General features: G+C 41.3%; 1 protein-coding gene and 1 pseudogene across 5 annotated transcripts in view; both read right to left on the bottom strand.

The window, feature by feature from the left end:
- Positions 1-23,918, bottom strand: part of LOC100413318 (high affinity cAMP-specific and IBMX-insensitive 3',5'-cyclic phosphodiesterase 8A) — a 119,637-nt gene that overhangs the window by 53,454 nt on the left and 42,265 nt on the right. The window contains exons 1-6 of one of the 5 annotated variants that reach the window (XM_078329047.1): positions 17,034-22,102; positions 14,956-16,694; positions 10,224-10,291; positions 9,496-9,602; positions 4,040-4,249; positions 3,015-3,229 (exon numbers count right to left, since the gene is read on the bottom strand). The exons of 2 other annotated variants lie outside the window; for them this stretch is intronic. In XM_078329047.1, coding sequence (XP_078185173.1) covers positions 3,015-3,210 — 196 coding nt within the window. In that variant the 5' untranslated portion in view covers positions 3,211-3,229; positions 4,040-4,249; positions 9,496-9,602; ... (1 more) ...; positions 14,956-16,694; positions 17,034-22,102. Of the gene's footprint in view, positions 1-3,014; positions 3,230-3,442; positions 3,681-4,039; positions 4,250-9,495; positions 9,603-10,223; positions 10,292-14,955; positions 16,695-17,033; positions 22,103-23,918 lie in introns of those variants that run through there. 2 more of the 5 variants (XM_078329048.1, XM_078329049.1) reach the window with 2 other exon arrangements.
- On the bottom strand, positions 22,047-22,941 carry LOC128932318 (small ribosomal subunit protein uS5 pseudogene; annotated as a pseudogene).

Here is a 23,918-nt window from a genome sequence, read left to right on the forward strand (position 1 = left end):
CTGACCTCAGGTAATCCACCCACCTCGGCCTCCCAAAATGCTGGGATTACAGGCATGAGCCACCGTGCCTGGCCAAAGAATAAACACTGAAATTGAGGTTTCTGTTATCCCTTTACTGAATACCACAAAAATACATTTGAAACTTACTATAATGCACATATACATAAAATGGTAAATTCTGCACCCACAAACTATTTTTTCTTCAACTGTTCTGACTTACAACTTCTTACTCGCAGCCTGTGCTTAATGTGTGGGGCCTTACCTGCCCTCTTGCCAGCTTCTCCCGAGCAGGGCATTCTCAGCTTCCAATCAGTTAGCACAAGAAACTCTTTGTTACCCCTACTTTTATCCTTATCTATTTCAATAAATGTATAGACAGAAGGCAGAGCCAGGAGAGATGGCACATGCCTGTATTGTCAGCTCTCCTATAGGCTGAGGCAGCAGGAGTGCTTGATCCCAGGCCAGGAGTCAGAAGCCGGCCTGTGCCACACAGTGAGGACCCATCTCTTTAGGAGGAAAAACGGAGAGGTAAGTGTTGTGTAAAATAAAATGCAGGGCCAGGCGCAGTGGCTCAAGCCTGTAATCCCAGCACTTTGGGAGGCCGAGGCGGGTGGATCATGAGGTCAAGAGATTGAGACCATCCTGGTCAACATGGTGAAACCCTGTCTCTACTAAAAATACAAAAAATTAGCTGGGCATGGTGGTGTGTGCCTGTAATCCCAGCCACTCAGGAGGCTGAGGAAGGAGAATTGCCTGAACCCAGGAGGTGGAGGTTGCAGTGAGCCGAGATCACGCCATTGCACTCCAGCCTGGGTAACAAGAGCAAAACTCCATCTCAAAATAAATAAATAAATTAATAATAATAAAAAACTAAAATTCAAAAGGAACTAATCAAGATGAAAGTAAGTTCTAAGAGAGGTCTATGTTATGGGTAGACCTTAAAGTAGAAGACATTCTGGAGTTTGTCAAGCTCTTTAAGAACTGAGTTTAGCATCACTGTGACCTCCGATGTCTACTTTGATGACTTAGAACCTCAGTTCTGTTCAGCAGCTGTCTCACACAGTCCCTTCAGATCTTTAAGCCTTCCTTTCTGCATCAACAACATAGGGAGAATATCCACAGGCCTTATTTGTATTTGGAAGGTTCCAATAAGACGTACATGAAGACATGTTTTACATCCTAAAGAATAAGGAAAAGGCTCACTTTGTTCTCTCACTACCTCATCTACCAAATCGGACAGAATATCACACAGAGGCTTGCCATACACCACCAAGCAAGGAGTTTCCACAGGTACTTGCATGCTTGTGTATAAATTACAATCTATTAAGTCTCATAATTATTTGTTCATTCTTTCACAATTTTTCAATATTCTGAAAAGGGAGTACAGCACTTCCTTGTTACAAAGTCACACCCATCGTGAGGCTTAATTATTCTGTGAAAGAAGGTAAGCGCTAAACTGAAGTTTAAACACAAAAGCTGTAAGACATTATCTTTATACTAATAAAATCTCTGCCATTAAAATGAAAGAAATGAGCTGATCATATTTCTATGTCTTTATGATATAATGTTTTCTATTTCAGTGGACTTAGTTTTTGTTCAAGAACTGGTTACCCAGAATTATCTGTTGCTAGATTCATCTATTTCTAAAATCCTAAAGAATTTTAGACTGAAGGCTGCTGGCCCTGGCCAATGCCTGTCACCCAAAAAGCCTATGTCACCTGGTTACCAGGAAACAACCAAGTCAGGCTACTGGCTCACAATGCCCTGCCCCACAACCCCACCCAATGGCTCACAATGCCCATCCCTGCTGCTGCCCACCTAAGGTCCCCCACTTGTGACTGCATTATTCATCCTGGGCTGCCTGAGCTTTCCAGTTTTGAGAAAAGTGCGTGGAGGGGAGGGTGGTTGTTATTGGAAGTCACCCTGGGGGCTGAACTCAGTAGAAAACCCTGGTTACTAATGTCAGTTCCATTAACATCTCTGGTTTTCTGAGTCTGGTAGCTTTTCTTTGCTCAACAAATGTAGTGATACACAAATATTTGACTGATTTTGTAACTAAATGCTCCTCTCCTGTCTTACAAGTGTTAGTTTTTGTCTTCAATTTGACCATAAGAAAAAAATGAAATGTTTCCTCTCTCCTCCCCTTTCCCATCCTGTAGGAAGGGGAGCCATGAAAACAAACTCTTTTCCATAGGCAGGGTCTGGCCTTCTAACTCTATGGTCTTTACCTTACAAATTCAAGTCTAAAGTCATTTCATCTCTTTTGGAACCTGTAACCATGAGCTAGCTCTACCTGTCTTTCAGAACAAGGAGGTAAACAAAGCCCGTGACGTTACTGGAGAAGGGCTGAAGAGACATTCATGTCAAAGTGGGAATTTTAAAGTAATCAGAGCTCCTCGGCTAAACTTTTGGATAAAACCAAAACAAAAACAACTTTTCTACAGCTCTGGCAGTAACATTTCATACCTTTTGCAGTCATTTTAAGCATGTCCCTCAATTTTTCCTTCTCTTTTCAAATTACAATTGGAAGAAATAAAGCTGCTTCTGTCAAGGTGACTTCAAATCATCTATTAAGAATACCATATAATCTCTTCCATAGCAAACTCTATTTTAAATTTAAGAAGTCTCCAAATATTTGAGTCTGAATTATCCCAATTATTAGCTTCCTTATCGAATAAAAGAAAAGAAATGATTGGGCCTTTAACCGGCTCCTTCACTGAGGTACCACAGTAGCTGGATAGGTAAGGCTAGAGAATGGGATGGAGATTACAAAACTGGAGTATCTGAATTTTCATCGGGGAAAGAAAGAGACTAGACCAAAAATGCCTCAAGCAAGAAGACTCAACAACAAAGACAAGAGGCAGGACTAGCCTTTGTCCCCCATGCCCAACCCTGGGAAAGCTGGCTATAGGCAGGAGGGAGCTGGAAGCTGAGGGTGTCTCTTCGGTGAGGGGATGGGAAGTAGGTGGGGGAGGTGGTGGCCAGAGAGCAAATGGCACCCCTGGCTTCTTTACCTTTGCGCCGCTTTGACTTGATAGGCTGCACATGCTGGGCCTCCGCCACTCCGGAATGTAACACGGCAGGCTCTGCAGTGGTGGATGCTGGTGCTCCAGCTGCCGCAGACTGAGTCTCACATTCACAAGATGGCACCACTGCCTGCTGGCATGAGGCACAACTGAGGCAAGCCTCGCGGTCTATGCAGTTCCCCATGAATGACCTACAAGGGGACCTTCAAAAAAGAGCAACAAACAAAATCAGAAAAAAGAACAATGAGATTACATTGACACAGGGAGAAGAGCACTATACACTGGGGTCTGTTGTGGGGAAATAGGGGAGGGACAGTGGGTAGGGGGGTGGGGAGTTGGGGAGAGATAGCATTGGGAAAAATGCCAGATATTGGTGATGGGGAGGAAGAAAGGAAATCACACTGCCACCTGTGTACCTATGCAACAATCTTGAATATTCTTCACACGTACCCCCATATGTAAAATTCAGTTAAAAAAAGAAAAAAGCAAAACAAAGCAACACACACACACATAAAGAAAGAAAAAAAGCAACACACTAAAAAAAAAAGAAAAAAGAAAAAGAAAAGCAACAGAGCAAGCGCCAAGGGCAAAAACACTTCCGGGAGAGTAGTCGGAGCTCCTCCTCCTCCCACTACCAGCTTCCGACTGAAGGCTGCTGACCCTGGCTGATGTCACAAAGCCTCCTATGTCACCTGGTTACCAGGAAACAACAAAGTCAGGCCAGTGGCTCACAATGCCACTTCCCACAAACCCATCTAAAGGCTCATAATGCCCATCCCTGCTGCTGGCCACCTGTGGTCACCCTGCCCCTCTTGGTGACTGCATTATTCATCCTGAGCTGCCTGAGATATTCCATTTTTCACTATAGGCCTCAAAAAACTCAGAAATGTCCCTTCATAGATTCTATATAGAGAGTGTGTCTAACTTGTGAATAAAAACAAAGCTTTCATTCTGCGTGATAAATCCACAAACACAAAGCATTTTCACAGAATCTTTTGGGGCCCACCTCTCACCTTTAGCTTCCTGTTCTTAGTTATTTGGGCTTCTGTCTTGTATGCTCAGTCAGGTTCTAGGCCTTATAAGGGTGAGTTCCATGTCTCCATTCATTTATATGGGCCCAGGACGGTTGGCTCTTGGGAGGGTCTTCATGGTGACTGAGGCCATGGATCCTTTACACTGTTCCTTGAATCCACTTGACATGAAATGCTCATCCTGAAATGATGCTTTGAAAGTGATGCTTTCAGTCAATTAGTGGTCCACTGTATTATGGATCCCTAGTACCCAATATATGGCATATAAGAAATGAATGAAAAATGAGTGAATGAACACAAATGTGCCTACAAGCCAAGAGAAAAGTGGTCCTACTTACTAGGGGTGCTACAAAGGCATCTGGGACTATTGGCTTTGCTATTTGATAGTAGGCCTGGGGCTTTGAAGGCTGGTATTTCCTCATTCTAAACCTCAAATTCCAATAAATTACCACCCAGTGGACAAAGGTCCATGGGCCAGAGCTCTTGGTGTGAACAACATACCTTTTCTGGGTGTGATTAATGGACAGGGACTATACAGAACTAAAAACAATGTTTGTGTGCTGACTACCCACAAGCCATGGTGATAAAACACTCTGTATACATGATCTTATTCAATGCTTGTTGCAAATCCATGAAGTGGATTTTTAGACAAACTTTCTATTCTAGAGCTTTTTGGAACAAGAGGCTAGTGTGGTGAGCTTTCACCTACTCAGCAGCAGATTCAGATATTTGTTATCTGATGGCCAATCTCATTACATGTATACTCATACATGCTTCTCCTCTTTCTCTCATGATTTTATAGCAAATCCCACACATCATATAATTTCCTCCCCGACTGTCTTGGTATATGTCTGTAAAAAATACAATTTTTGTTTGTTCTTTCAAGACCAGGTCTCTGTCAACCAGGCTGGAGTTCAGTGGCACGATCTTGGTTCACTGTGGCCTCTCCTGCCTCAGCTGCCTGAGTAGCTGCAACTACAGACTCACACCAACATGCCAAGCTAATTTGTTTGTATTTTAGTAGAAAAAGGGTCTTGCTATGTTGCCTGGGCTGGTCTAGAATTCCTGGATTCAAAGGATCTTCCCACCTTGACCTCCCACACTACTGAGATTATAGGTGTGAACCGCCATGCCCAGAGACAAGAACTCTTTAAAAAATATAATAATCCCAATACCATCATCAACCAACCATCTTACACCACTGCTCTTTATCACTGTCCACTCCCCTTCTACCTACAAATTTCCAGTCATTTCATGTGTATATTGTTTGAATCAGGATCCAAATAAAGTCTCTATTTGGAATTGCATGATTCACCTCTTACAATTTTTTTGATCCTGACAGCTTCCCACTTTGATCTCTGTGCTGTCCCTTGCAGCCCATTTATTGAATAAATCAGGCCATTTCCCCATACTTTGGATTATGCTAAGTGTATTCTTATCATGCTGTTTCTCATACTGTGAATTTTACTAATTGTTATCTTGTGATGTTGGCAAACTTGCTCTTCACTTTGTTCCAGTTTTGACAAATCAGTAGTTTGATCTCAAGACTTGGTGAGATTCAGGTTGAATTTGAGGGTCAGGGCAAAGACTGTGCTAGTTTCTTCTGGGCGGAGGTGTGTACTTTCTGGACATCTTTTTTTTTTTTTAATTGGTGATGTTAGTGGCCATTGATCAATTATGGATTGAACAATGAAGGTATTGTTGTATCATTCCTTCTTCGTTTATGAGCTGCCATACTTCCAGAAAGAGATACTGCTATCTGAAGAAGGGCCTTGCATGAAGAAAAAAATGAAGCAAATACAAAAAAGAGATTCTGCTTCTTATAAACTGTGTTACTCACTTTTACAACTTATATAGAAAACACCAGTTCAAGGCTTGATTTCTTCTGTTTGCCATTTTTCAAAATGATGGGCTGTTTCATTTATATCCTTCAGTGGTGACCACTTCTATTAATTTATTTAGACAGGGAGAGTCTAGCTCTGTTGCCCAGGCTGGTATGCAGAGAAGCAGTCATGCCACTATAGCCTCAAACTTCTAGGCTCAGGTGACCCTCCCATCTCAGCTTCCTGAGTAGCTAAAACCAAAGACATGGGCCCTCATACCTGAGTAATTTTAAAATATTTTGTAGAGACAAAGTCTCTCTATGTTGCACAGGCTGGTCTTGAACTCCTGGACGAAGTGATCCTCCTAACTCAGCCTCCCAGAGTGTTGAAATTACAGGCATGTGGAACTGTGCAAGCCCACTTTTATTTTTTCAAAAGGATCATTATGAATGCATATATTCAAACATATCTGATATATCTCAATTCACTGCAACTATTATCCTTATTAATGTACAAAATGTCCTATCTTTGGTTAGAAGGAATCCCTTCAGATTGGCCCTTCAGACATGTTGAAATCATCCTAATAATCTTTGATGGATTCTTTGCTATCCAGAGTGACAATATGTTCCAGGCTTCTTACACATTTCTGGCCTAGACCTGGAATCAGCACTTTCCCAGGAAGGCTTGTTTTCTTTCACTGGGCAATGGTATTTTGAGACTATATTTAGCCAAAATCTTGGGGCTAGGAGTAAATAGTATAATTTTAAAATGTAGAAAGCTGCCTGGCTCATTCCTGTAATCCTAGCACTTTGGGAGGCTGAGACGGGTGGATCACCTCAGGTCACAACTTTCAGACCAGCCTGGACAACATGGTGAAACCCCATATGTACTAAAAATACAAAAAATTAGCTAGGCATCATGGCAGGAGCCTGTAATCCCAGCTACTTAGGAGGCTGAGGCAGGAGAAACACAGTTAAGAAAATGAATAATAGCAAGCCTGCACACAAATAGATAAGTATAAAAATAATGTTGTGAGCCTGGGTCTAAATAAAATAAATGAGTAAATCTGAGTCTGCCAATAAATAATTAGATACCTAGATAGATAAATACATAAATCCAAGCCCGCCTCCAAATATACAAATAAATAAGTAAATTTGACTTCCTTCTCCATAAATATGTCAGCAAATAAAATAAATGCAAGTCTGCCTCTAAATAAATCAATTAATAGACAGATAAATAAATCGACAAATAAGCAGCCCCACTTGGTGGCTCATGCTTTTAAGCCCCTACCCATTGCAAACCTGAGCCAGCTATATCACCTGAGATCAGGACATCGAGACCAGCATGGCCAAGAGGGTGAAAGAATCCCTGTCTCTATTGAAAAACATACTAAGATGAAAATAATTAAATAAATAAGTAAAAATATAAATAAATAAATGCAAGCTGGGCTTTCTGCCTCTAAGTAAATAAATCAGTAATTATATAAATAAATAATGGCTGGAGGAGATGGCTCAGTCCTGTAATCCCAGCACTTTGGGAGGCATAGACAGGTGGAACATGAGCTCAACAGATCGAGACCATCCTGGCCAACATGGAGAAACCTGGTCTCTACTAAAAATACAAAAATATTAGCCAGGCGTGGTGGCACGCTCCTGGGGTCCCAGCTACAAGGGAGGCTGAGGTGAAAGAATCGCTTGAATTAAAGAGGGGGAGGTTACACTGGGCCAAGACTGCCCCACTGCACTCCAGCCTGGTGAGATAGCAAGAATCCATCTAAAATCAATAAATCAATCAATCAAGAAACGCAAGCCAGCCTCTAAATCATTAGTTAAGAAAATGTATAAATGCAAGCCTGCACACAAATACATAAGTAGATAGTTAAATGTCAGCCTGTGTCTAAATGAATAAATAAGTAAATGTAAGCCTGCCTCTAAATAATAAGATTGGTAGATAGATATACATAAATCCAAGGTTGCCTCAACATATATAATTAAATGCAACCTGCTTTTCCATAAGTACGCCAGTAAATAAATGAATGAATGCAGGTTTGCCTTTAAATACATCGATTAATAGATACATAAATAAATCAATAAATAAATAACCTAGTGGCTTATTTGAGACATAAATCAATCAATAAATAAATAACTTAGTGGCTCATGCTTTTAATCCCCTGCCCATTTGGAGACTGAGCCCGGTATATCACCCAAGATCAGGACATCGAGACCAGACTCGCCAAGATGGTGAAAGAATCCCTGTCTCTATTTTAAAAAATACTAAGATAAAAATAATTAAATAAATAAGTAAAATATAAATATATAAATGCAATCCAGGCTTCCTGCCTCTAAGTAAATAAATCAGTAATTATGTAAATAAATAAATAAAGGCTGGGCGACATGGCTCAGTCCAGTAATCCTAGCACTTTGGAGGGCCAAGACAGGTGGAACACGAGCTCAAGAGATCGACACCATCCTGGCCAACATGCAGAAACCCAGTCTCTACTAAAAATACAAAAATATTAGCCAGGCCTGGTGGCACGCTCCTGGGGTACCAGCTACAAGGGAGGCTGAGACAGAAGAATCGCTTGAACCAAAGAGGGGGAGGTTGAAGTGGGCCAAGACTGTGCCACTGCACTCCTGCCTGGTGAGAGAGCTAGAATTCATCTAAAATCAATGAATCAATGATCCAATCAATCAATCAATCAAGAAACGCAAGTCAGCCTCTAAATCATTACATAGTAAACAAAATGAATAAATGCAAGACTGCACACAAATACACAAGTATATAAATATATGTCAGCCTGTGTCTAAATGAATAAGTAAATGTAAGCCTGTCTTTAAATAGATAGGTAGATAGATAAACACATAAATCCAAGCCTGCCTCAAAATATATAATTAAACGCGACCTGCTTCTCCATAAGTACGTCAGCAAATAAATAAATAAATGCAAGTTTGCCTCTAAATAAATTGATTAATAGGTACATAAATAAATCAATGAATAAATAGCCCCACTTAGTGGCTCATGGACAAATGGACTGCTTTGGTAGTGATTTTGTTTTTTCTTCATTAGTAACCAACAGCACAGCTAACCAAGAAACCATACACATTTGGGGCCATGTCAAACTGAAGAGTTTGTGCCTAACAAACAATGAACAAATTGAAAAAGCATGCTAAAAATTTTAAGAAAAGATTGGGCAAACATTCAGTTGAATAAGGGGTTCTTTTTTTTTTAAGGTACAAGCCAGTAACACTACCAGCTTGCAAAAAAATAAAAAGCAGCAGAAAAATAACCAAACCAAATAACCTGAAGAGATATTTGTGCAGACAAGAAACTGATGCAACATTTGCAAAAATGTGGTTACCATTACCACGCATGAGAAAAATGAAGATCAAAACCATACTCAGATCTTATCTCACTCCCAACTACAATGAATATTATAAACAGATTAAAATATTTAAACAGACAACTTCTCGTATTAATTTCCACAAAGAGGAACTTTGTGGAAATGTAAATTAAGTATTAACGCTATAAAAAAACAGTTGGGGGTCCTGCAAAGAATAGAAAAGAAAAATACCATACTATCTAGCATTCCCACTACTGGGTATACATTCTACCTACCTGTCCATCCACAGAGGGATAAAAAAACTCTCGTATGCATACACTAAGGAATATTCTTCAGCCACCAAAATGATGAAACAGTGTCACGTGGAGCAACCTAGATGAACCTAGAAAACATTATGTTAATATGAGCTGGGCCAAGAAAGACAAACACTGAATCTTAAGATGTCTATCTTAAAGAGGTAGAAAGCACAATATTGGTTACCAGGGTCTGGGAGATAGAGGGGGAGTAGGGATTGGTTATGGAAGCATAGTTATCTTAACCTTAAAGGAATCAATCTGAGGGTTTTTCTCCTCAGCCTGATGACAGGAGTTAATAATACTATATTTTTCAAAACAAGAAAGGAGAATTTCGAGTGTTCTCTCCACACAAAAATAATACCTTATGAGGGAATAGAGATTCTAAGTACCCTGATTTGATCATTACTCAATCTATATGTGTGAAAATGTACCCCTAATTATGCATCTTTATGTTGTGAAAACAAGTTAACAGAAATAAATACATATTGCTAAAAATCACAGGGAACCATAAAAACACTTCATATCTAAAGGAATCCTAAGAAATACAATCAAAGTGAGGACCCACAATCTTCGATATTAAATCACACTGCCAAGCTGCAGTTATGCTGCAGACAGATAGTACTTGGATAAAAACCATACCTAGAACTGTGGACAAAAACAGGGAGGAGAAATCAAGATCAACGCAAACATGGACATAGTCAACTCACTTTGATAAAGACCACCGTAATGTGGAAGGCAGAGTCTGCTCAACGAATGCCTTTGAGAAAAATGTTATCTGGATGCAGAAGAGAGAAACAGGACTCTGATTTTACATGATATATGAAAATCAACCTCTGCACCCCCCACACCCCCCCAAAAAAACAAACACACACACAAACCCCTGAAGACCAGAACAAAAGATCATAAACCGCAAAATGTTTTTAACTAAAACACAGGTTGAGCATATATTCTGGGTCACTTGAATCTCTGTTCACCTTTGAAAAGAGAAAAAGAAAAAAACACCCAGGAAGAAAAACCTCATGGACAATTAAATGCTTTGTAACTGATACCTATTTCCTTATATGGATGACCAAAATTACATGCATAAAAGGTGAAAATAAACGTGGACTACATCAACCAGAAAAGTTTCTGCATGGCAAAGAAACTACTTTCCAAATTAAAAAAAGCATCCTTTGATTAGGCAAAACTTTCAGGAAATCATGTAATTCATGTGTTGTCATCTAAGGTGTACACAAAAAACACCACAAAGTAACAAAACAATCTAATATTTCACAAAGGACCTGAACAGGCAATTCTGTGACATAAAACCGAACAACAGATAAAAGGTCCTCAAAATTAACTATCCAACAAAGTTAACTAACTGCGTGTGGTTTAATTAAAAACCACACAGATAAACTCACACTTACTGAACATTCCTAGAAAAATTTTTTAAAAAATAGGAGAGGCCAGGCTCCGTGGCTCACACCAGTAATCCCAGAACTTTGGGAGTCCGAGGCAGCAGATCACCTGAGGTCAAGAGTTTGAGACCAGCCTGATCAATACGGAGAAACCCTGTCTTTACTACTGATACAAAAATTAACTGGGCGTGGTGGCACCTGCCTGTAATCTCAGCTATTGGAGGGGCTGAGGCAGGAGAACCACTTGAACCCAAGGAAGAGGTTGCAGATCTGGGGGTCACTGCAGTCTCCGCCTCCCAGGCTCAAGCAATTCTCCTGCCTCAGCTTCCTGAGTAGCTGGAATTACAGGCACCCACCACCATGCATGCAATAAATCACCAAGCACAGGAAAATACTATTATAAAACCTTCCAAATACACCTTGGCTCTCGTGATAGGTGTGTCCAAAGCTTGGATGCATTCAAAGACCATTAAATATGCCATTGTTATCACTGAGAAATTAACATAGCCATATCAACAAGGATTTCTGATCACGTGGCCCTTGATTGTAAATACTTTCATACCCTTTCCATTGGATATCTGTTCCATCATGATCATCAGTTTGTTCAGTCACTTAAAGATCAGTTGGCTGAGCGCAGTGACTCATCACTGTAATACTAGCACTTTGGGAGGTAGAGGCAGGAGGAATGCTTGAGAAGAGGAGTTTGAGACAAGCCTATGTATCAAAATAAGACTCTGTCTCTACAAAAAACTTAAAAATTAGCCACATGTAGTGGTATGCATTTGCAGTCCTAGCTACTTGGGAGGCTGAGGCAGGAGGATCATCTGAGCCCAGAAGTCGGAGGCTGCAATGGGCTATGATCTTGTCACCGCACTACATCCTGGCAATTGGGCAGGACTCCAGGAGTCCTGCAGGAGGGATGGAGGCAGGGAGGAAGCGAGAGGAGGGACCAGAGTACCATCCTGTATGAAAGAAACCAGGGAAGAAGAATTCATCAGGGGAAAAAACCAACAACAAAAAGGTTAATCAACTGAAAGTTTTGATCAGGGTTCAACTACTAATGACTACACTATAAATATCTCAGCCTGTATTCAAGGCAGTAATCCACCTCTTCAGCTTCTCTAACTGCCAGACCCTAGAGTATATAGGGCACAGCCCCTGTAATCTAAGCCAAGGTATACCACTTACTGTCCACAGTACACATTAGGTTTTACCAACTCTGAGCGCACAGTTTCTTGAACCTAGACTACTCTCAGTCCAACTCTATATTCAAATCCTTTTTATTATTCAAGGCCCATTCAAAAATAACTTGTTCCATGAAGTCTTCTCTGATACCCAGCTCAAAAAAATCTCTTTACCATTTGGGGAAACATGATCTGTTTTTTTTTTTTTTTTGAGATGGAGTTTCACTCTTGTTACCCAGGCTGAAGTGCAATGGCGCAATCTCGGCTCACTGCAACCTCCACTTCCTGAGTTCAAACAATTCTCCTGCCTCAGCCTCCGGAGTAGCTGGGACTACAGGCACGCACCACCATGCCCAGCTAATTTTTTTTTGTGTTTTTAGTAGAGATGGGGTTTCACCATGTTGACCAGGATGGTCTCCATCTCTTGACCTCGTCATCCACCCACCTCGGCCTCCCAAAGTGCTCGGATTACAGGCTTGAGCCACCACGCCCGGCCCACATTATCTGTTCTTTTAAAGCTTTATGGATTCTCATACATGTTCTTCTTCCATAATACTAAGATTAACCTGTAGATTTTACAATCTTGAAAGCTGAAAGTTTGGCAATTAAAGGTGTGTTGTTTTTTCAGAATTTAGGAAAGGGAACAGTTGTTTGCAGCAATGTTTTAACAGTAAACATTCAGGGAACAATGCAAACTTCCAATTTGGGAATGACAGTTAAACAATTATATCCAATTGATAAGGTATCATGTAGAGGTTAAAATGAAAATTATGAATTGTAAGTAGCCAAATGAAAGCATGCCTACAAAATAAATAATCTAAAAAAGCAAAATACTAAATTATTTCTATCATAAGGTTACAGTTATGCAAAATGTACTATCATGGACAAGGGCTGCAAAAGAAAATGGGAAATAAAGTTGAATTCCAAGGAGGAAGAGTTTTCTTTCACCTCGTGATTTGTTATTGTTAATAACGCTTGTGCAATAACGTTAATTTAAAACACACATACAAATAAATTGGTAGATCCTTATTCTTATACACCAGGTCACACTAACGTCTTCCTTTTGTCATAGAGCTGTAAAAACCAGGCCAATGTGGTTGACAGGATACAGATGGGCTTCAATCAAATAGGAGATAAAGTATCCTGCAGGCACAATAAAGAATGTAGGCTGGCTACTACTATATAGTTAGATCAGCTACAAGTTTACAGATAATTATGGTAACAGGTCGACCCCACTCTGAAAGGTGGTCCTTAGTGGGTCTGCTAGTAGCTCTATGTTCTTATCATTATAATCAGTGACTTAAAAAATGAGGCACAATGATCAAATCCAAAGTTGACATGAAGTTGGCAGGTAATAAATACTGTGACACAGTCAAGATAACTGAGCAAGGACCCCAATTTTTTTGCTTTATATTTTTATTTTGAGACAGTCTCGTTCTGTGGCCAAACTGGAGTGCAGTGGTGTGATCTCAGCTTACTGCAACTGCCAACTCCCTGTTTCAAGATACAAATAAAAAAATGAGCTGGGCATGATGGTGAGCATCTGTATTCCCAGCTACTTGGAAGGCTGATAAAGAATCGCTTGAACCTGGGAGTTGGAGGTTGCAGTGAGCCAAGATCACGCCACTGCACTCCAGCCTGGGTTACAAAGCAAGACTGTCTCAGGAAAGAAAAAAAGTTTTTAAAAAGTATACAGTGATGTATGTGTAAAAATAAAATGTAGATTCAAAATATCTCATATGCTCCATAAATATATACATATACATATGAAATACCCATAAAATTAGGATCACCTGAGGTCAGAAGTTCAAGACAAGACTGATAAACATGGTGAAACCCCATCTTTAGTAAAAATATAAAAAATTAGCTTGGCGTGGTGGTGGGCACCTGTAATCCCAGCTACTCTGGAGGGTGAGGAAGTCAAATCATTTGAACTCGGGAGATGGAGATTGAAGTGAGCCGAGATTGTGCCATTGCACTGCAGCCTGGACAAGAACAAAACTCCATCTCAAAAAAACCCCAATAAATAAATAAATAAATAAATAATAAATAAAAGGAAGAATTAGAGTAATCATAGCTGTAATTAAAACTCTTAATTAATCTAGGCACAGCGGCTCACGCCTGTAATCCCAGCACTCTGGGAAGACTGAAGTGGTGGAACATCTGAGGTCAGGAGTTTGAGACCAGCATGGCCAACGTGGTGAAACCCCATCTCTACTAAACATACAAAAAATTAGCCGGGCATGGAGGCGGGCACCTGTAATCCCAGCTACTTGGAAGGCTGAGGCAGGAGCATCACTTGAACTCAGGGGGCAGAGGTTGCAGTGAGCCAAGTCCGCACCATTGCACTCCAGCCTGGGCAACAAGAGTGAAACTGCATCTCAAACAAAACAAAACAAAACAAAACCTCTCAGCTAGTACTGCCAAACAAAAAGAGGTATTTTTAAAATGTGAGATTACCAAAGATTTTTAAAATGAAGAGCAAAAATAAAAAAAAGATTAACAGATTAGAAGAAAAAATACAAAAAGAAACAATTCAATGACAAGCAGGTAAAAGCTCAGCAATAATCAAGCTCATTACACAGAAATTTCATTACACAGAAATTTCATGGGTAAAAAATGATAACAGAAACACATCTTTAGAAAAGTGGGTTTTAAAAGTACAGAAGGGCACTTTCCTGAAATTATTTCCCCAGATAAAATCGTTTTGAGATGATTATTTTCCTACAAAATTTCCCATTTTGACCCCATGCAATTCTATCCATTTATAGAAAGATTTCTTGTTTTTACAATCTATGTAGAAAAAACTAAGTTTTAAAATAAGGCTAAGGAAATTCATTTTGCTAAATAAAAAACACCTGAAATCAACGTGTGCCGATTCTTGGAGAATTAAAACAACAGTCAGCAAAGTCTGAAGTCTTCTCAGATCTCTAAATATCCAGACAGGAAGCAAAAGGCCTCAGGAACACAGAAGTTCTTTTCATTTCTTTCCAATGGAAGGTGTTGATTGAGAAAGTAAAGAAAAAAAAAAAAACACAAGTGAACAGCTGGCTGCATTGATAGACCTTAGACACTAGAAATTGGTTATCAGTATAAAAGAGCCCCTCAAAAGCAAAGAGAAAACAGGCCTCAGAGGAGATTCTCCAGTCTAAGCAAGAGAACTTCAAATCAATTTGAGAAAAAAAATCCAGATTGACTCTAAATGTAACTTCTTTCAGGGCAGTGGATGTGACAGTCAGTTGGACTCAGGCAAAGTATTAAGACAGTTGACCAGTGACAATGGTACAGAGACTGCATACCAACCCACATACACACAGTTGCCACACAGAGGTTAAATAAATGGGGCTTCACAGAGGGCAGTGATGCATAGTACAAGGACATTTGCACCTGGGTAAGGCAAGTCAAAATGATCCTTTGTTCCAGAGAGAGAAGGTGACAAAGAACCCTGAAAGTTAAAATATGTATCTCTTCCTGGAAAGTGGCAGAACTGAGTCTGATGGCCAGGCGGTGAGTGCTAGGATAAAAATATAAGGATAGGATGATAAATAATATTTTGAGGTATTATCCTAGGGTGGCCTGGTCACATGCAGTGTCCAGGTGGTTTCCCAATAGAGATGAGAAAATGAACACAGAGGAGTGACACAACAGGGGTGACTAGACACTCTGCTAGGAATTCAGTCTGATAACCACCACCAGCTGATTCTGGCTTCATGTGTTGTGCTGAAAATTCATCTTCTCAGAAAACAAAGGACAAATGCCATTCCAAATAATAATGCAGAAGAGATGGCAATCCTGGAAGAAAACAGGTGTTCCCATTATTTTGGGAGGAAATACATGTTCTCATTATCTTGAGAGAAAGGATAGGCATAGACCTACGCAGGCCCTGGACTTCAGAAAGGATCATTTTGGCCGGGTGTGGTGACTCATGCCAGTAATACCAGCACTTTGGGAGGCTGAGGCGGGTGGATCACTTGAGGCCAGGAGTTTGAGACCAGCCTGGCCAACACAGCAAAACCCAATCTCTACTAAAAGTATAAAAAAATTTACCTGGGCATGGTGGCACATGCCTCTTATCCCAGCTACTTGGGACACTGAGGCAGGAGAATTGCTTGAACCTGGAAGGAGGAGGCTGCAGTGAGCTGGGATAATATAGAAAGAAGAAAAAAAAAAAGGAACATTTCAAACATACAGAGGGACAGGAAAAAAAAGACAACTAACACACATGGTAAGTTCTAGAATAACAGACCCTACAATAAAATTCCTTTGCAAAGTAACCAGAGAATCTAAAGGAAATCAATAATGAATGATCACAATGACAGAAAAAGAAAGAAAATCCCTCCCCAACCCCTATTTTAAGAGGATATGCACAGTAGAAGGAAGAGGATGCCAACTCAGGTGATCAGTAGCACATCCAGGATACTCAAAATCAGAACAAGCAGAGTATACCACAGTAAAAGAGCTGAAGACAGTGCATTGGGCTTTTTCCAATACCGGTTGAATATCTATCTCTTTTTCAAAATGAGTGGGACCAGACGTGTTTTAGATTTTTGATTTTTTTCAGATTTTGGCATATTTGTATTACATGCTGTTCGAGCATCTGAAATAAAAAAATCCAAAATACTCCAATGAGCATTTCTTTTTTTCTTTCTTTCTTTCTGAGACAGAGGTTTTTTTTCAATTTTTTAAAATATTTTTATTTTTTTATTGCATTTTAGGTTTTGGGGTACATGTGCAGAGCATGCAATACAGTGGCATAGGTACACACATGGCAGTGTGTTTTGTTTGCTTTCTCCCCTTCACCCACATTTGGCATTTCTCCCCAGGCTATCCCTCCCCACCTCCCCCTCCCACTGGCCCTCCCCTTTTCCCCCCAATAGAACCCAGTGTTTAGTACTCCCCTCTCTGTGTCCATGTGTTCTCATTTTTCATCACCCACCTATGAGTGAGAATATGCGGTGTTTCATTTTCTGTTCTTGTGTCAGTTTGCTGAGAATAATGTTCTCCAGATTCATCCATGTCCCTACAATTACACAAACTCATCATTTCTGATTGCTGCATAATATTCCATGGTGTATATGTGCCACATTTTCCCAATCCAGTCTATCCTCAATGGGCATTTGGGTTGATTCCAGGTCTTTGCTATTGTAAACAGTGCTGCAATAAACATTCGTGTCCATGTGTCCTTATAGTAGAACGATTTATAGTCCTTTGGATATATACCCAGTAATGGGATTGCTGGGTCAAATGGAATTTCTATTTCTAAGGCCTTGAGGAATCGCCACACCGTCTTCCACAATGGTTGGACTAATTTACACTCCCACCAACAGTGTAAAAGTGTTCCTTTTTCTCCACAGCCTCTCCAGCATCTGTTGTCTCCAGATTTTTTAATGATCGCCATTCTAACTGGCGTGAGATGGTATCTCAATGTGGTTTTGATTTGCATCTCTCTGATGACCAGTGACGATGAGCATTTTTTCATATGATTGTTGCCCTCATATATGTCTTCTTTCGTAAAGTGTCTGTTCATATCCTTTGCCCACTTTTGAATGGGCTTGTTTTTTTCCTGTAAATCTGTTTGAGTTCTTTGTAAATTCTGGATATCAGCCCTTTGTCAGATGGGTAAACTGCAAAAAATTTTTCCCATTCTGTTGGTTGCCGATTCACTCTAGTGACTGTTTCTTTTGCCGTGCAGAAGCTGTGGAGTTTGATTAGGTCCCATTTGTCTATTTTGGCTTTTGTTGCCAATGCTTTTGGTGTTTTGTTCATAAAGTCCTTGCCTACTCCTATGTCCTGGATAGTTTTGCCTAGATTTCCTTCTAGGGTTTTTATCTTGCCAGGTCTTACGTTTAAGTCTTTAATCCATCTGGAGTTAATTTTAGTGTAAGGTGTCAGGAAGGGGTCCAGTTTCTGCTTTCTGCACATGGCTAGCCAGTTTTCACAACACCATTTGCTAAATAAAGAATCCTTTCCCCATTGCTTGTTTTTGTCAGGTTTATCAGATTGTATAGTTGTAGATATGTTGTGTTGCCTCCGGTGCCTCTGTTTTGTTCCATTGGTCTATATCTCTGTTTTGGTACCAGTACCATGCTGTTTTGATTACTGTAGCCTTGTAGTATAGTTTGAAATCCGGTAGTGTGATGCCCCCCGCTGTGTTCTTTTTGCTTAGAATTGATCTGGCTATGCGGGCTCTTTTTTGGTTCCATATGAAGTTCATGGTGGTTTTTTCCAGTTCTGTGAAGAAAGTCAATGGAAGCTTGATGGAGATAGTGTTGATTCTGTAAATTACTTTGGGCAGTATAGCCATTTTCACGATATTAATTCTTCCTAACCATGAACATGGAATGTTTCTCCATCTGTTTGTGTCCTCTCTGATTTCGTTGAGCAGTGGTTTGTAGTTCTCCTTGAAGAGGTCTCTTACGTTCCTTGTGAGTTGTATTCCAAGGTATTTTATTCTTTTTGTAGCAATTGTGAATGGCAGTTCGTTCTTGATTTGGCTTTAAGTCTGTTATTGGTGTTGACGAATGCTTGTGATTTTTGCATATTGATTTTATATCCTGAGACTTTGCTGAAGTTGCTTATCAGTTTCAGGAGTTTTTGGGCAGAGGCGATGGGGTCTTCTAGGTATACTATCATGTCGTCTGCAAATAGAGACAATTTGGCTTCCACCTTTCCTATTTAAATACCCTTTATTTCTTGTTCTTGCCTGATTGCTCTGGCTAGAACTTCCAGTACTATATTGAATAGGAGTGGTGAGAGAGGGCATCCTTGTCTAGTGCCGGATTTCAAAGGGAATGCTTCGTTTTTGCCCATTCAGTATGATATTGGCTGTTGGTTTGTCATTAATAGCTTTGATTACTTTGAGATACATTCCATCGATACCGAGTTTATTGAGGGTTTTTAGCATAAAGGGCTGTTGAATTTTGTCAATTTCCATGAAGCTGTGCGGTTCTGGGTTGGTTTCTGAATTCTGATTTCTAACTTGATTGCACTATGGTCTGAGAGGCTGTTTGTTATAATTTCAGTTGTTTTGCATTTGCTGAGCAGTGCTTTACTTCCAATTATGTGGTCAATTTTTGAGTATGTGTGATGTGGTGCTGAGAAGAATGTATATTCTGTGGATTTGGGGTGGAGAGTTCTGTAAATGTCTATCAGGTTTGCTTGTTCCAGGTCTGAGTTCAAGCCCTGGATATCCTTGTTGATTTTCTGTCTGGTTGATCTAATATTGACAGTGGAGTGTTAAAGTCTCCCACTATTATTGTGTGGGAGTCTAAGTCTCTTTGTAAGTCATTAAGAACTTGCCTTATGTATCTGGGTGCTCCTGTATTGGCTCCGTATATGTTTAGGATCGTTAGCTCTTCTTGTTGTATTGATCCTTTTACCATTATGTAATGGCCTTCTTTGTCTCTTGATCTTTGTTGCTTTAAAGTCTATTTTATCAGAGATGAGAATTGCAACTCCTGCTTTCTTTTGCTCTCCATTTGCTTGGCAAATCTTCCTCCATCCCTTTATTTTGAGTCTTTGTGTATCCTTGCATGTGAGATGGGTTTCCTGAATACAGCACACTGATGGGTTTTGGATTTTTATCCAATTTGCCAGTCTGTGTCTTTTGATTGGTGCATTTAGTCCATTTACATTTAGGGTTAATATTGTTATGTGTGAATTTGATACTGCCATTTTGATGCTAAGTGGCCGTTTTGCCCGTTAGTTGTTGTAGATTCTTCATTATGATGATGCTCTTTAGCATTTAGTGTGATTTTGGAATGGCTGGTACTGGTTGTTCCTTTCTATGTGTAGTGCCTCTTTTAGGAGCTCTTGTAAAGCAGGCCTGGTGGTGACAAAATCTCTGAGTACTTGCTTGTTTGCAAAGGATTTTATTTTTCCTTCACTTCTGAAGCTCAGTTTGGCTGGATATGAAATTCTGGGTTTAAAGTTCTTTTCTTCAAGAATGTTGAATATTGGCCCCCACTCTCTTCTGGCTTGTAGTGTTTCTGCCGAGAGATCTGTTGTGAGTCTGATGGGCTTCCCTTTGTGGGTGACCCGACCTTTCTCTCTGGCTGCCCTTAGTATTTTCTCCTTCATTTCAACCTTGTTGAATCTGACGATTATGTGCCTTGGGGTTGCTCTTCTTGTGGAATATCTTTGTGGTGTTCTCTGTATTTCCTGCATTTGAGTGTTGACCTGTCTTGCTAGGTGGGGGAAGTTTTCCTGGATGATGTCCTGAAGAGTATTTTCCAGCTTGGATTCATTCTCTTCGTCCCCTTCTGGTACACCTATCAAACGTAGGTTAGGTCTTTTCACATAGTCCCACATTTCTTGGAGACTTTGTTCATTTCTTTTTGTGCTTTTTTCTCTGATCTTGGTTTCTCGTTTTATTTCATTGAGTTGATCTTCAACTTCAGATATTCTTTCTTCTGCTTGGTCCATTCGGCTATTGAAACTTGTGTTTGCTTCGCGAAGTTCTCGTATTGTGTTTTTCAGCTCCTTTAATTCATTCATATTCCTAAGTTATCCATTCTTGTCATCATTTCCTCAAATCTTTTTTCATATCTTTTTCCAAGGTTCTTAGTTTCTTTGCATTGATTTAATACATGTTCTTTTAGCTCACAAAAGTTTCTCATTATCCACCTTCTGAAGTCTAATTGCATCATTTCATCACAGTCATTCTCCGTCCAGCTTTGTTACCTTGATGGTGAGGAGTTTTGGTCCTTTCTAGGAGGCGAGGTGTTCTGGTTTCGGGTGTTTTCCTCCTTTTTGTGCTGGTTTCTTCCCATCTTTGTGGATTTATCCGCTTGTCATCTGCATAGTTGCTGACTTTTTGATTGGGTCTCTTAGTGGACACCCAGATTGTTGGTGATGAAGTATTTCTGTTACTTGGTTTTCCTTCTACCAGTCTGGCTTCTTCGCTGTACGACTGCTGAGGTCCACTCCAGGCCCTGCTTGTCTGGGGTGCACCTATAGCAGCTGCGGAACAGTGAGGGATGCTACCAGTTTCTTTTACTGCTATCTTTGTCCCAGGATGATGCCTGCCAAATGTCAGTCTTTTGGATATAGAGGGGTCAGGGAGCTGCTTGAGAAGACAGTCTGTACTTTATAGGAGCTCAAGTGCTGAGCTGTGAGCTCTGTTGTTCATTCAGGGCTGTTAGGCTGCTATGTTTGATTCTGCTACAACAGAGCTCATTAAAAAACCCCTTTTTTTCTCAAATGCTGTCTTGGGGGGTTGGGGCTTTGTTTTTGGATGTCTGTTGAGGTGTCCTGCCCAGCTAGGAGGCAGTCTAATCACTATTTGACTGCCGAGGCTCCGCCCTGCTATTGTGAGCTTCGCCCTATTGCTGCAGGCTCTTGCTGTTCTGCTGGGGTCTCCGCCATGGGCTACGCCCTGCAGCGGAGTCTCTCTGTTGTAGCGGGTTGCCTCGGCAACTCCCAGCTGCGTCAGCACTGGGCGTGTGTCTCAGTCGGGGCGGGTTGCCTCGGTAATGGTGGACGCCCCTCCCCCATGGAGCATCTCAGAAACCGTCTCCACGGCAAGTGTTTGGGATTGCCGTTTTGTCTGTCCCACTGTGCTATCCCTAACACTGTGTCCCTGCAATCCCCTGGGCTGGCCCACTGCCCAAGTCCCTTTCAGTCTCAAGTTCAGCCCTCTCAAGTCTCAGTTTGCCGTTTCAACAGGGCACCCGGACAAGCACGCCCTGTGGGGATCGCTGGGTAGGGCCGGCCGCCGCCACCCCGGCTGCCAGCTTCTCCAGGCAGAGCCTCTGCCTGGTGTCCCGCATCTCCTTTATACTTGGGAATTTCCCCGTTATGTGGGCAACAAAGATCAGTCTGAAAATGCAGCTCCGACTCACCTCTCCGCGGATTAATCGAGAGCTTCAATCCTGGGTTGTTCTTACAGCGCCATCTTGAGTTCCTCTCCTTCAATGTTAATTCACTTTATTTTTCTTGTATAAAAACCCTATGTTGTAGCCACAGCTGGAGCTTGGGTCCTCTGCACGGAGACTCTGGTGTGGGTCTTTACAAGGTGGTCAGTGAATTCCTGATAGGGAGACTTGGTGAACACAGTCTCCTTCCAGAGATCAGGGGTCAGGTAGCTGTAAGTCTTAGAGATGGCATCAAAGGTGGCCTTGGCAAAGTTGCCCAAGGTGGCAGTGCAGCCCCTAGCTGAGGTGTAGCAGTCATCAACACCAACCATCATAAGCAGCTTCTTGGGCACAGGTGCTGAGACGATGCCAGTACCCCTGGGCACGGGGATGAGATACACCAGCACAGAACCACAGCGGCCTTTCACCTTGCAAGGGACGGTGTGGGGCTTGCCAATCTTGTTCCCCCAGTAGCCTCTGCGCATGGGGACAATGGAGAGCTTGGCCAGGATCATGGCCCCATGGATAGCGGTGGCCACCTCCTTGGAACACTTAACACCCAGACCGACGTGACCATTGTGGTCCCCAATAGCAACAAATGCCTTGAACCTGGTGTGCTGGCCAGCACGGGTCTGCTTCTGCACCGGCATAATCTTCAAAACCTCATCCTTGAGAGAGGCCCCCAGGAAAAAGTCAATGATCTCAGATTCCTTGATGGGCAGAGAGAAGAGATAGATCTCCTCCAGAGATTTAATCTTCATGTCTTTGACCAGGCGGCCCAACTTAGTGACAGGCATCCATTCCTTATCCTTGGCTTTGCCTCTGCGAGCTCCGCGGCCTCAGCCCCAGCTCCGTCCATGACCACGACCCCAGCCCCGGATGCCACTGCTGAAACCTCTGCGGTTCCCCATCCCGGGGTCCCCCAGGGCCTCCGGGCACCCCGGCTGCAGCGGCGTCATCCGCCATTTGGTGTTTTATTGGAGAAGAAGCTTGAGACAGAGTTTTATTTGTTGCCCAGGCTGAAGTGCAGTGGCAATCTGAGCTCACTGCAATCTCTGCCTCCCAGGTTCAGAAAATTTTCCTGCCTCAGCCTCCTGAGTAGCTGAGATTACAGGCATCCACCGCCATGCCCAGATAATGCTTTGTATTTTTAGTAGAGATGGGTTTCGCCATGTTGGCAAGGCTGGTCTTGAACTCCTGGCCTCAAGTGATCCATTCACCTCAGCCTCCCAAAGTGCTGGGATTACAAGTGTGAGTTATCACACCCAGCCATCCAATGGCATTTCTTTTGAGCAACATTTAATGATCAAAAAGTTTCAAATTTTAGTAGATCACTTGGGATCTTGGATTTTCAGATTTGGGATACTCAACCTATACTTTCAAAATATGGAGACATGTCTACAACTTACAGAAACTAATTTCATGTTATAGTGGATAGCAAGAAAATAGGGGTTCACAATACCTATGTTATCTATCACTCTCTTCAGTAAAGAGAATAGTGAACAAACTATAGCAAGTGGAACAAGGTGAAGTAAGAGAACACTGAGGTTCAGGATAGCTCAGAAGTTGATGTGATGACTAAGTGGTTGGCCTTCTTAAATGGTCCTGGATTGAGTCTCCAGGACCAGAATTATGACTCACCATGTTACGTGAATCTGCCCTTTTGAGAAATTATGAATAGTAAGGTAGAAACCAGACTGTTTAAGCATAAACGGTCAGAAAAGGTAAATAATGAGTAAACTTTTTCAGGAGATAAACTGGGATTTGTAAATTGCAGACTAGAAAGCAGTATGTTAATTTTGTATAGAATTTTAAAGAAACATTAGACATTTGTACATGTTTATACAAGCATGAAGTAAATCTCTGGAGACAACATCGACTTTCTAACACAAAATTATATTAACCTAAGCTTTTTTTTTTTTCCTAACATGACTGGTAAGCTAAAGACAACATGGACCTTCTAACAC

Source organism: Callithrix jacchus, chromosome 6 (genome assembly GCF_049354715.1).
Source record: "Callithrix jacchus isolate 240 chromosome 6, calJac240_pri, whole genome shotgun sequence".
Taxonomy (NCBI): domain Eukaryota; kingdom Metazoa; phylum Chordata; class Mammalia; order Primates; family Cebidae; genus Callithrix; species Callithrix jacchus.